General features: G+C 38.8%; 1 protein-coding gene across 2 annotated transcripts in view; it reads right to left on the reverse strand.

The window, feature by feature from the left end:
* Window positions 1-13,188, reverse strand: part of cnih3 (cornichon family AMPA receptor auxiliary protein 3) — a 155,728-nt gene that overhangs the window by 111,814 nt on the left and 30,726 nt on the right. For both annotated transcript variants that reach the window (XM_005752886.1, XM_005752885.1), the window contains exon 2: window positions 4,665-4,733. In XM_005752886.1, coding sequence (XP_005752943.1) covers window positions 4,665-4,733 — 69 coding nt within the window. The remainder of the gene's footprint in view (window positions 1-4,664; window positions 4,734-13,188) is intronic.

Consider the following 13,188-nt stretch of genomic DNA (forward strand, 5'->3'; position numbering starts at 1 on the left):
GTGCGTGTGTGGCAGTTAGAGGGGAAACAACAAGAGAGCAACTTTTACATAAAGTTTACTGTGCAGCAGGGATGGATAGACAGTGATGCCGAGAGATAGCACCTGACCATGTGTCTGCATGAAGAATGTGCCCAGTGTGAGGTTCCTCCCTCAGGGAGCAGGCTGACAGCAACTGCTAATTAGACTTGCTGGTTTCAAGCAAGAAAGATGGAGACAGACAGAGCGGAAGGAGGAAAAGAAAACTGAGAGATATTATGCAAAAGTTAGGAAGAGACAGATCACATGGACAGTTTCAGTAAGAGGCCGTGTGTGTGTTAGAGAGATGGAGGGAAAAGTGTGGCTGTTCAGAATGAAACCATCAAACTGCCAGAAAGGTAAATGAGAGAATGTTTTCTTATTGTATACCAAAAACCATGATGTGTGCAAAATATGTAGGAAATTTGGTATTCTTAGTCCTTTTAATGAAAAAAACAAAACATTTATGTGTACTGTGTAAGTTATTCAGTAAAATTTGTATTGTGTCTTATTGTAATTTCAACCTTTCAGTTAAGGCTTACATGGCCTAGTTAAATTTATTAGTGTGCACACTCACACTATATCCTTGTGGGGACATCTCATTGATATAATGCTTTCCCTAACTCTAACCTAACCATAACCTAACTGATACTTTGACACTCAAACAACATTTTGAGTCTCAAAAATGCCTTCAAACTTGTGGGGACTGGGATCTTAGTCACCCATAACGGCTGTTGGTCCCCACAAGTATCGTAAACCTCCAATTTTTGGTCCCCAGAAAGAAATTAATACACACACTACACACACAGAAAGAAAGAAAGAAAAAGAAAGCACCAGATGTCATACAGTGGCTCTTTAACACACTTTATCCTGAAAAGAGTTGAATACCCACTTTGCAACCCACTTCCACTCATCCCCTCCTTTTATGCAGTTCCTGACTTAATCAATTAAATGTAATTTTGAGAGAGTTGCTTTATTTTCTTACAATCTGTTCTGAGGTTTTCCCGTTCCCCCAAAATTTCTAAGATTTTCAAGGCCCCTGGGAACCCAGCAGAAAACTAAAACATCAAGTTGAACTCACTGTAAAAACTTTTACGAGTAGCCAGAACTTTAACAATGCCTTTAATGAATGTGTATTTTGGAAAGAAATCATGCAATTCAAGGCCACATTTTCATGTTAATATTGACTGCAGTGATGCGTTTCATGTAAGGAGGAGGAGAATGGGGGAGGGATGGGTTAAGGAAATGTGGGAGAGTGAGAGAAGAAAGGAAAATGGAAGAGAAAATTAGATGGAACCTTTTGTACCCATTCCCTCGCTGGTTTCTTTGATACGTTCAGCATTGCATAATGATATGCAAATGTGACAAAATATGAAAGTGGTACTGAGCGGGGAAATCTGGTCTAATGCACTGTTTTCAGAGTTTTGAAAATGCCTTTCAATCTGAAGAGTCCTTTTCATTTGCCTCTTACGAAATCCTCATTCAGCCATTTCTCCCCTTTTCTGTCTACCAGCTTCCATCTCAAACTCTTTCACCCAGTTTGCAATTTTTTTCGGAAGTCTTGCTCTTTCTGCAACTTTTTCTCCCTGCTTCTGACACCCATCCCCAAGCATGTACAGTCAATAGTCCTAAGAAGCTATACAGTCCAGAGCTTTTAAGTCAATGTCACCTTCAGGCTCACTGCTGGTGCTATAGCAGTGTGCATTATTAAGAGCCAACTGTAAAAGCTCAGAATACTCTGGGGAGAGGGGTTTAGAGCCCTGGAACTGATCCTGAAACAATTTCACCGAGAGTAGGTTTCCCACACTAACCAACCCCGAAGAACATCTTTCTCTGCAACGTCTCCTGATTGCTTTTGGGAGTGGTAACACTGAATAATTTTATGTTTGGGAGGAAGAAGAAAGAGAAGGGAATGAATTAGATTAAAAAAAAGAAATTTATACAAACCAACCAATCGTAAAGCTTCTGCTGGGCGCTGAGTTCCTAAAACTCTTACCCATATAACTAAATCCGAAAGGGCTATGTTTTGAATATATGTTGCCCTACATGAGATTTTATTCCTGCCTATAATTTTCTGCATATATGTGGATGTAAAAAATTATCCCCTTTAATCACAGCATTGCAGTAACAAAATTCAAACGCGGCACATTTGTAGAAGAATGAAAGCCATAAAGGTTAACATAGATGTTTTGTCTGCACACGTCAGTCTCAAGTCAGGAAGTGTATGACCTTTGTTATCTTTAATCTTGGGATTGGACCAACTTCAAGCTCTTTTTGTGTGTGTTAGTCCAAAAACAGTTAATGTTTACATTCAATTTCAATTAGTTTCAAACATTGTCAGGGATTGGCTTGCAGCTTCGTATCTTTGTGTCTCCTCGGTTCTCATGAGGGAAGAACCAGTCTGAAATGTGGAGAGCACATCACACTCAAAAAGCAAGATTTCTATCAGTAACAGTAAAAGTCTCATTTATTCAGTTCAGTTTTAAATTAAAGCTATCAGTAGTTTGGAGATATTTTGCGATTGCTGTAACAGTAAGTTCTGGCATGTAGTTTTCCATATTTAATTTGCTAAAATGCCACATGGTGCCCAAGTGAGCTGATGCAATTAAAAGACTAAGCTGAACTTCTCTGGCATCTTCTTTTACACTACAATATCTTTGGTAACACTTCTTGGGATCATGTGTTTAAACACCACTCTGCATTTAGTCACTAGTAATTCTTGTCTTTTCCTGTCTTCCTCCCCTAACCGCCAGCCCATTGTGATGGCTGTCCCTCCCTGAGTCTGGTCATGCTGGAGGTTTCTTCCTGTCAAAAGGGAGTTTTTTTCTTCCCACTGTCACCAAGTGGGTTTTACCTCTGTTATTGTTGGGTCTTTACCTTAAAATACAAACTACCTTGAGGCAAATACTGGGACTATTGATACTGGTGCTATATAAATAAAATTGAATTGAATATTTTCTGCTCTTCTTTAACATAATAAGTTGTTGTCATCTCGTCTGATCTTTACCCGTTTAACTTCTGCTCAAAAACGAAGGTGGATCTGCAGTAATAATAAAACTGAGGGCAGGAAAAAAGAGATTCGCACAAATAAGAGCCATGCACATTAAAGACTTTCACGGTCAGCTGAAACGAAGAAAGTGCAAATTTTTCATGTTATTTATTGTGGTTCTGTTCTCTATTGTTTTTATTTTAAATGTAAATTGTGTACATTTATATATTTTGTGTATTAACTTTTTTCTATTATTATGAGCCTCTATTCATAATTTTTACACAAGACTCTACTGTAGTCTTTTGTAAAAGCATTAATGTGACAACAATAATTTATTATTGTAAGACTTTTTCTGAGTTAAAAGATTGCCTTTGTTATTTTTATGGAAACGTTAGCAGAGTGTACTAATGCGCCATAATGCCAGCACGTTAAACTGCTATCAGAGCACCGAAAAAGCCTCTTTGAAATAAATAGTATCACAAAAATCATTTTTAGAATCTCAACCAACAGATATGAACTTTACTTGTAAAGAGTAGAAAATGGTTGTCAATGTTTTGCATCTTTGGAAGGTTGAAGTTAAGCTGCTTGTGGAAAACTCTGATAAATGATGCTGCCCTGCTGAAAGGGCTTCCAGATCAGAACTGCCGATGACACAATTTAATGATGTCTCTGCATGCTTTAAAAAAAAAAAAATCACATATTCAGCTGAAATGTACATCATATTTCTAAATGATTCAGCAGGAACTTTAATCTATTAAGCTGTGATAGTATCTCCCACAACTTACAAAAGTCCTGCAGTAAAGAAAGAAAATATTTTTGAACAAAAACCAAAAAGTTACACTCAAATAAATTTCTGCCTCAAATGCTGACTTGACTGATTTTGTTACATAAAAAAGCTCCACAAATTTGCTACATAAGTGCAAAGTCATTACATTTAGTGGAATATGGTCAAGTGAAATTTACTTGCATTTATTTTCCTTCATGATTAAAAATAAACCCTTGATTATATATATTTCAGTTGCTTTTTACTCTGAATTATTGCTTCATGTTAGTGGAAGGTGAAGAATCATTTGAAATCAGTTGAAAGCTTAGGTAATGATGTCACAAGCTATATAGTTTGATTAGCATCCCTCTTATAATTGTGAGTCAGCAAATATTGCCATAGACATGTGTCTAGCAATGAGCTTGTATTAAACATCTAGGGTTGAGGATTTAGAGTTGACAGTTTAGAAATGGCTTGCATTGTTAAAATCATAATTGGCGGGCCACATTTACCTATGTTTGTGGCTTGTCACTTCGATTTTATTTATAACCATATTCAAGGTTGTTTTTTTGTAAAAGATGAGTCATTCATACTTAACACTTGGGCCTGCAGTCTTATAATAGGAGTCTGCTTGTCAGCCAGGAAGTGAGAAGAGGACGGCATACAAAACTAGAATGTTGCCAACTGCTTGATTTGAAATTAATGGAAAGAGAAACGGAGAAGAAACAGTCAAAATATACTGGGAAAGACTGAGAACCACTTCTTGCAATGTTTTTGCATTATACGGGACTTTCCATTTTTTCTCATAACGCAACACACAGACAGTAAGATAATCATGAAAAGAAATCTGTAAAAGAAGGGTGTATGAATAAAAATGAACAGGGAAAGCAGACCTACCGCATGGAGTGGGTTGCCCTGATCGATTGGCACCTTGAAATCTGCCTGAAGCTCATCAAAAGCTGTTATCTGACACAAAGAGAGGGAAAGAAATGATCACTGTATAACAAGTAAGATAGAGGGACTGTAAAGAGCAACATTTCTCACTTTGAAAGAACATCATTATTTCACAGAAACAGCCTGCAGTGTAGATTTATGTACCGAGCTGAGCTGCAGAGTGCCAATGTTATTAGACTGTCTTTGCTTTATGCTAAATAAGTAAAATTAATCATAACCATAATCATAATCCATAATCATAACCATATAAATCATAAGTACTTTCCAAATACAATGAAAAAAAAAATGTAAAGAAAAGTGTATGAGTTCAAAGATTTACATCTCTTTAGTCTGCTTCACCATAAAGCACTATTGCTTTTCAGACAGATAGAGCGAGGTAGAGAGATTCATATCTTCAGCAACCAAGGACTATACAAGTACATTTCCACCAAAAATACTTTGAACTTTCAGTCCTGAACCTTGTTTCTCACACACACAGACAGAGGACCTGAAAATGTCTTCAGCTCACTGGATGACTGCATTTCCACGTGGTCTAAAACCTCACAGATTAGGCAAATTAGTCCACTTATGTTTAAAATCCATCTGAATTATGTAAGGACAACATGTCTGCAGTTTGATGTTTCATTTGCTGAACAAACTAGTCAACTTGCTGCAATGCCAGAAAAGCATTTGACATGGAGATTATATTCTGTACTTTAAAACCTCATCTCTCTCCAAGTTGCTTTTACTAAGAGCCATTATTGATCCATCCATCCATCCATCCATGAGTAGTAGCTCAGTGTCTTTCCCTCTGACAAACAGTTTGATTACATTCTCACACTGTGGGAGAGATTATTCGCTAAGTGTCCAAGATCAACAATTTTGATCCACTTCAAAGAAAGTTGTACTAATGTCAGCTAACAGCACCTAACAGAGGCTAACATCAACTAACAGATACTAACTGGACCTAACAAATGGTAACTGCCGCTACCAGGAAAAACATAGAAGTGAGCTACACTAACTTATCAACCCGTATCAGACCCTTTCACCAAAATTTACAGCCTCCTCCAGAGTTAATAGACATGGACACATATTGACAGTTGAGGTAAACAGCAGACTGAAAGTCTAAACTCACAACAGAGTTATTTGTCCTACAGCAGCCACCGTACACAGCAAATTCAAAAGTGTTAAATGTTTTGGTGTTAATAGTCTTCTTGCAAAAGTATAGTTAATTTTACTCTAAGCAGAGTCACATTCTTTTAATGTAACTCTGAGGTGTAAAATGATAGTAGTTAAAATCGAGTGTTAAAAATGAGTGTTTCTCTGTCAAATCTGGAGGTGTTACAATGGAAACATTAACTCTTGACCTCTTAACTCTGAACTCCTAGAGGGGCTATGACACCAATAGAGTAAATTCACAGACTCCGCCCCCAGCACGGCTCCAATCGAAGCTGAAGTGAAGCCGTTTCAGAACATTTTGCTCTACATATTTGAGTTGTTTGCCATGCTTGGTAAGTCATTTTTTCAAAGATTGTTTCAATTATTATTATGAGCTTTTACTTCTGTGGCTCTTTGGAGTTGAGACAAAGCTGTGTGAAAGGCATTAGCCATGTTGCTCGGTGATAGCATAACATTCTGTTTTAGCTAGCTGAAAGGTATTGTTTGCGGGCAAATACCACAGCCTTGAGAAAAAGCTTGCATGTGAATTTTCAGTCAAACTTTTGGTCAAATACACCTAAAACAATGTGTAGAATGTGAAATGTTGGTATAATGGTGCTACTTGAAGCCTGAAACCGATCGCCCAAAAAAACAAAAAAAAACAAAAAAACACACACGAGCAAACAGCAGTAGCAGATGTCCTGACTGGGTTCTACGTTACCATAAATCCCTCCAGAGTTTTGTGCACACGGTTTAGGTAAAAATCAAAAAGGTTGAGGTTTTACATTTAGTTCAGTACTACCTGTTGCCTGTGTCCTTGTCTTTTGGGAAAATACTTTACACAAGTAATGGCTCAAAGAGGATTCCTTTTTTTTTATTGTGCTGCAATTGATTACTGGATTATTTGTGCCATTAATTAGTGTCAACTAATTTTTATTCAATCTCCGCACAGGATATGCTTGTGAAGATGGAATATGGGGGAGAGCAGAAGTGCGTTGAAGTTCCACAAAGGGATGAATGAAGGACATGCATATTGTATTGAAGAAATAAGTGATGAGAATGCTGTTATTTGCATTTACCATGTCAGACCTTTTGATAAACAAAATTCTAATGAAAGTGAGAACATGTATACTGTTACATCTTTCAGAAAATGTTTTGAAATTGTGGTGCACAGTTCAGAATAAATGTTTTTCAAAAACCATTGCATCTTTTTAGTAAATGTTTATTTCCAAAAGAAATTTCTAGAAGTGAATTAGAAGATAACTCTTACGTAGTTAAACTAAAATACTCTTTGAGAGTTAATATATAAACTCTTAACACCAAGTGTTAAATTATCAACTCCAGACAGATTTGGTGTTTAACACTAAATCAGAGTTAACGTACCAACTCTCCAAAAAGAGTTAAATTAACACTCTCTGGTGTGGACCCATATAGACACTTTAATAGTGTTGAAATCAAATCCGACAGTGTTAATTTGGACATGCTGGATTTGCTGTGTAGCAATGATTATGCAATTGAATTGGGAGGGTAAGAAAACAGAGCTCAGGTGACTGCAATCTGAAATCTACTGACATCAAGTGGTGAGATTTTACACACTGTAATGAAATATAAAACATTTTGTATGGGTTTGGAGTATTACATCATCTGCCATTTGAAAACGACACTTCAACTTCATCATTCACACAATCTGCCATAATTAATCAGATCTACCCACAAGTGACATCAAGCCATTCACCCACCACTGCACTGTAGGTCTTAGTTTAGTTCTTAGTGATAACAATGCTATTGATGAATAGCAGTAAAAAACGATGCAACAGTTCAATTGGTGTTTTGTGTTGCAGTGGAAGCAATTGCACTACAAAGACAGATGCCACTGCTTGACTAGCTGGGCCTCATGAGGCAATGAAAGAGCTAAAGTGACAGTGCTGGAAAAGATTAGTGTATTTCTCAGTGTATCCATGAGATACTCTGTGTCTCCAGTGCGTGCATATCATGGGAGAGCTGTGAGTTGTGAGAACACCAACAGCACACATATCAGTGTGTGCGTGCCACGTTTAGATATTTTTGTGAGGACCAAAACTTGGAATGCTACTACTGGGGACCAACAGTGCCTTATGGGGACAAAATGCTCGTCCTCAAGAGTTTGAAAGAATTTTGGAGACTGAAAATGTGGTTTTAGTGTAAGTTAGTTTATGGTTAGTTTTAGGCTAAGAGTTAGGGTTAGGTATTCAAGTTTGATGAGTTAGCCGTTAAGGAAAGCATTATGTTAAGTACAGGGTGGGCCATTTATATGGATACACCGTAATAACATGGGAATGGTTGGTGATATTAAAGGCCTATTTGTGGCACATTAGTATATGTGATGGGGCACACTCCACTAGATGGGTGGTGACCATGGTGGCCATTTAGAAGTCGGCCATCTTGGATACAACTTTTGTTTTTTCTCTAAGAAGAGGGCCATCTGACACATCAAACTTACTGGTAATGTCACAAGAAAAACAATGTTGTGCTTGGTTTCAACGTAACCTTATTCTTTCATGAGTTATTTACAAGTTTCTCATTGTTCACAGCCATTGACACGTCGAAGAGGTTAACATGTGAGGAGCCGATCGAAATTGTGTTGATATCTGGTGAACGCAGTAACCGGGTCATTGCAGCAGATTTCAATGCAAGACACCCTACGAGACCACCCATCTCCCCTGCTACAGTTAGCAAACTGCTTGCTAAATTTCGGGAAACTGGTTCAGTGTTGGATTTGCCAAAATGTGGACGCAAGAAAACTGTCACTAATGAAGAAACATCAGTGGCTGTCCTAGCTTTATTCAGCAAGAGCCCACAGCGTAGCACTCGCCGCATGTCACTGGAGAGGGGCATTAGTCGAACATCCCTTCGGCGGATATTAGCTACTCACAAATTGCACCCTTACAAACTCCAGCTACTGCAGAATCTCAACGAGGATGACCCAGATCGGCGCACAGAATTTGCAGAATGGGCAAAACAAAAATTGGAACAGGACCCTCAGTTCACGCAGAAGATTTTGTTCAGTGATGAGACAAACTTTTATGTGAATGGCAAAGTTAACAAACAAAACCACCGCTATTGGTCTGACACTAACCCACATTAGATGGATCCCTCCAAGACTGTTAGAACAACAAAAGTGCTGTTTGGTGTGGTATATGGGGTACGATAGTGGGTCCATTCTCAAGGCTCAACCTCAAGGCCACTGGATATTTGAAATTGCTACATGATGATGTGTTTCCCTCTTTATGCACTGAAGCTGGCACGTTCCCTGAGTTTTTCCAGCAAGATGGTGCACCACCATATTATGGGTGCCCAGTCCGAGCATTCCTAGATGAACAGTTGGATTTGTCGTCGTGGGCCAGTTGAATGGCCCCCAAGGTCTCCCAATCTGACCCCCTTAGACTTTTATCTTTGGGGTCATCTGAAGGCAATTGTCTATGGTGTGAAGATACGAGATGTGCAGCACCTGAAACTACAGATACTGGATGCCTGTGCTGGCATTTCTGTGGTCAGAAACTTGTAAATAACTCATGAAAGAATAAAGTTACGTTGAAACCAAGCACACCATTGTTTTTCTTGTGACATTAGCAATAAGTTTGATGTGTCAGATGGCCCTCTTCCTATTGAAAAAACAAAAGTTGTATCCAAGATGGCCGACTTCTAAATGGCCACCATGGTCACCACCCATCTAGTGGAATGTGCCCCGTCACATATACTAATCTGCCACAAACAGGACTTTAATATCACCAACCATTCCCATTTTATTACGGTGTATCCATATAAATGGCCCACCCTGTAGATATGGTCACTAAGATATGAAAACAAGTGTGTGTGTGTGTGTGTGTGTGTGTGTGTGTGTGTGTGTGTGTGTGTGTGTGTGTGTGTGCAGAGTCAGTAAAATTGGATTTCTGTGTGTGTAGTATAAAAATACTATCAATGCATTATATGTTATATGAGCAAGAGACCAATGAAGCAGTTTCATATGTGTTTGCACATGTGAATGTGTGTACGGGGAATTAACAGTGATGACAGAGGTTCACACCAATCTTAGTTATTTCCCTGGGCTCTCCCACACACTGAAAGGCAGTGCTTTACATGTTATTTCCCAGTGGATCCTAACAGTGTTTGTGGCTCATTGCCTTGGTCTGTTACAGCACGTTAGCTTCCCCAGGCTGTTCCTCATGGAGGACACACACACACACACACACACATCAATCCAAGCACAGTATGTACTCTTCCACAGAGACTACACATCATGCAGCAGAAAATTATCACCTATGCATTTTTATGAGCACGATATGAGAAGAAACACTCGATGTTCTGAGTGCATGTCATCCTTAGATGATAATTCACAGAATAAAAACCCGGTAGATGCACCAGAAATCAGAGGGTTGTATGCAAAATATAATTTAACGCCTCTTATTCAGGAAGGGGTTGAATTGAAAGCAATATAGCAAACAGACTGTTATATAGTGCTTTTCTATTCTTACCGAGTGCTCAAAACACTTGTACACAACAAGCCATAGCCACCCATTCACATTCATATTAATATAGTGCTTATCATTGCCTCCATTATCAGATGTGCCTTGCACTCTCCTTCTTTTTGAATCCTCTGGAGATGTGTCCAACCAGTGTCCTATCATATGTCCAAATTGCCTGTAATCGATGGTTCAATGGTTTTCAAACACCGGCACAGGCCAGATTTAAAAAAACAAACAAAAAAAAAACCATTTCAATGGAGAGCAAATGAGGTTCTGGTGCAGCAAATCATTTCACAACAAATTTCAGAGATGTTGATCACTATGTTGAATAATCACTTGGTTTTATGTATTTAGTTTAAAAAAGAAACTATATGAAACCAAACGTTTCAAGGCGACCTCAACCACACTACAAAGAGAACTTACTTTGGTAGCTTGTATCTATGATATAAATCTTTCAGTTTTAACCTGCAGGTACAGTCAAATATAACTTAGACTGAGCTGTAAATCTGGAGTTTCACCTCTTGTACTCCTTCAGCGAATCCTACGTTTACCACGTTAGAAGGTTTTGTGTGCCGGTTTAAGAGGAGAAAATAGCTCCTGGCTGGGTCATTCAAGGTAAACAGTTTGGGCATTTGAGAAGAAGCAATTTATGAAAACTTCAACATCTGAAGAAAGGATAGCACTGTCATTTGCTGAAGCAAACCTGGATAGAACAACTTGCCCTGAGACAAAGAAGCCTGAGGCATGGGTTTGGAGCAAGACAGCAGAAGAACCCTTGTGAAGTGGCAACTTTCAATGAAAGCTTAAATTGCTTGGACTTTGTTTACTGAGTACCTTCTCCTGAAGCAACTCAGGGGCAAAAAGGGCTTTGAGTGAGGCAAAAGATCAGAGCAAGAACCCAAACCAAAGCTCTGTTTGCTTGGATTACAGATACCAAAACCAGTACGGCTGCTTTGGTTTCTTCTCCTAACAAACTTATTTTAGCAGTAAAGCCAAATTTTGTTAGTCATATAGCAAAACTGTCATTGATAAAAGGGGCGATTGTGGCTGAAGAGTTGGGTGTTTGCCTTGTAATTGGAAGGTTGCCAGTTCGAGCCCCGGCAGTCTTGGTCGTTGTGTCCTTCGGCAAGACACTTCACCTGCCACCTACTGGTGAGGGGCCGATGGCGCAATATGGCAGCCTCGCTTCTGTCAGTCTGCCCCAGGGCAGCTGTGGCTACTACTGTAGCTTGCCTTCACCAGTGTGTGAGAGTGAATGAATAGTGGTATTGTAAAGCGCTTTGAGGGGTCCCAAAAAGCACTATATAAATGCAATCCATTATTATTATTATTGATACAAGCCACAACATTGGACAAAAGAGTCAGAGCATCAAATTCCACATTTCAAGACTGAGCTTATTTTTACTATCGACTGTTCTGAAACTTTAAGGGAAAACACACCAGAAAACAGAATTCCACCCCCTTTATCTCAGACTGCTCAGTCATGATCAGACACAAACATCTGCCCCTGAGCTGCAGACTACACAACCAAATCTCAAATTTGTCACATGCTCGAAGGGTGATTCCTTTGCAGTGACTGCATGCTGTGTTTTTGATAATCCAGTTTTATTTTGATGTGGATGTTCACTGTAACAGAGTGCTTTGAAGTTAGGGTTGGCTGGCAAAAACAGCCAAACTGGCACCCTCCGCTCTTCTTTTGCCATGCCAAACTCTCCAGTGTCTTTCATTGCGACTAAGAGACTGACACCATGCTGTGTGTGTCTTTCCTGGGAAAGAGAGCAAAAAAAATGTTTATTTAGCCTAATTTGTTTGCCAAATTAAATTTGCAATTTCAGTTATGCCCGACCAAAAACATGCTTTAATTCTACCATGTAGCCGTTCATTTTAGAAACAACAAAAATCAGTAATAACAGAAATATGAAACGGTGGTTGCTAACAGGTAACAAACAAGCAATGGTTAAAGTGTGCTGCAACAATCCAAAAAGGCCTTCTGGCACCAGTTAATGTGAATTTAAATCAGATAGGCAGTTCAGTATAGGGCTGTGCGATATGACCAAAATCTCATATCCCGATATAAGACATCTATCATCCCGATAACGATATAAATCACAAAGTTTTAACGTTTTCTGTAAATTCTGTGAATCTCGGGCAGCTCGACTTGCGTGAAGTGTTTCCAGCTGGGTGTTGTGTACCTGGAGTTGAGTGTTTTAACGGATGCATTAAAGGATGCATTTTTAGACATAAGTTGTAATAGCTGCCATTTCCTTTGTGAGTATTTATAACACAGCGTGCTGCGGGGAAAAGCCTGTTCTAACGTTTGAGTCTAAGGTTTATTTTTTAGCACCTGACGGCTCTTTATTGCTTCTCATCCGTAAATACTCTGCAGACTCTTTCGTGTGATTCAGTTTATTTTGAAAAGTCTCAACAGGATCTTGAGCTTTATTGTGAAAGGTTTATGTGGAGAATAAACAACCGGATACACGATGGTTTTAACGTCGTTGTTGCTAACAACAACGCATAAAAACAGGCGCTTGTCCGTCCGTAGTGTGGTTATATTAAATATAAGAGAATGAGAGAACTTTAAGAAATTAATATAGCCACTACAGTGGCCATCAAAACGATGAAAAAATATTGCCATGAACAGTTTATTTAGCGACACCACGAAACAAACGATAGCGTAAAATGAAATGATAGACGTTTTTATATCGTCATCCGATATACATCGTTATATCGATGTTACGGTTCGGCGTTGGCAGTGTATTGTTTTAGGCGTTTTGTTTTGGCGTGACTGTTATGTGTTTCCTGTTTTACTTTGAAAGTCTGTGTTA

Source organism: Pundamilia nyererei, unplaced genomic scaffold (assembly GCF_000239375.1).
Source record: "Pundamilia nyererei isolate P.nyererei 1_Seehausen unplaced genomic scaffold, PunNye1.0 scaffold00389, whole genome shotgun sequence".
Taxonomy (NCBI): domain Eukaryota; kingdom Metazoa; phylum Chordata; class Actinopteri; order Cichliformes; family Cichlidae; genus Pundamilia; species Pundamilia nyererei.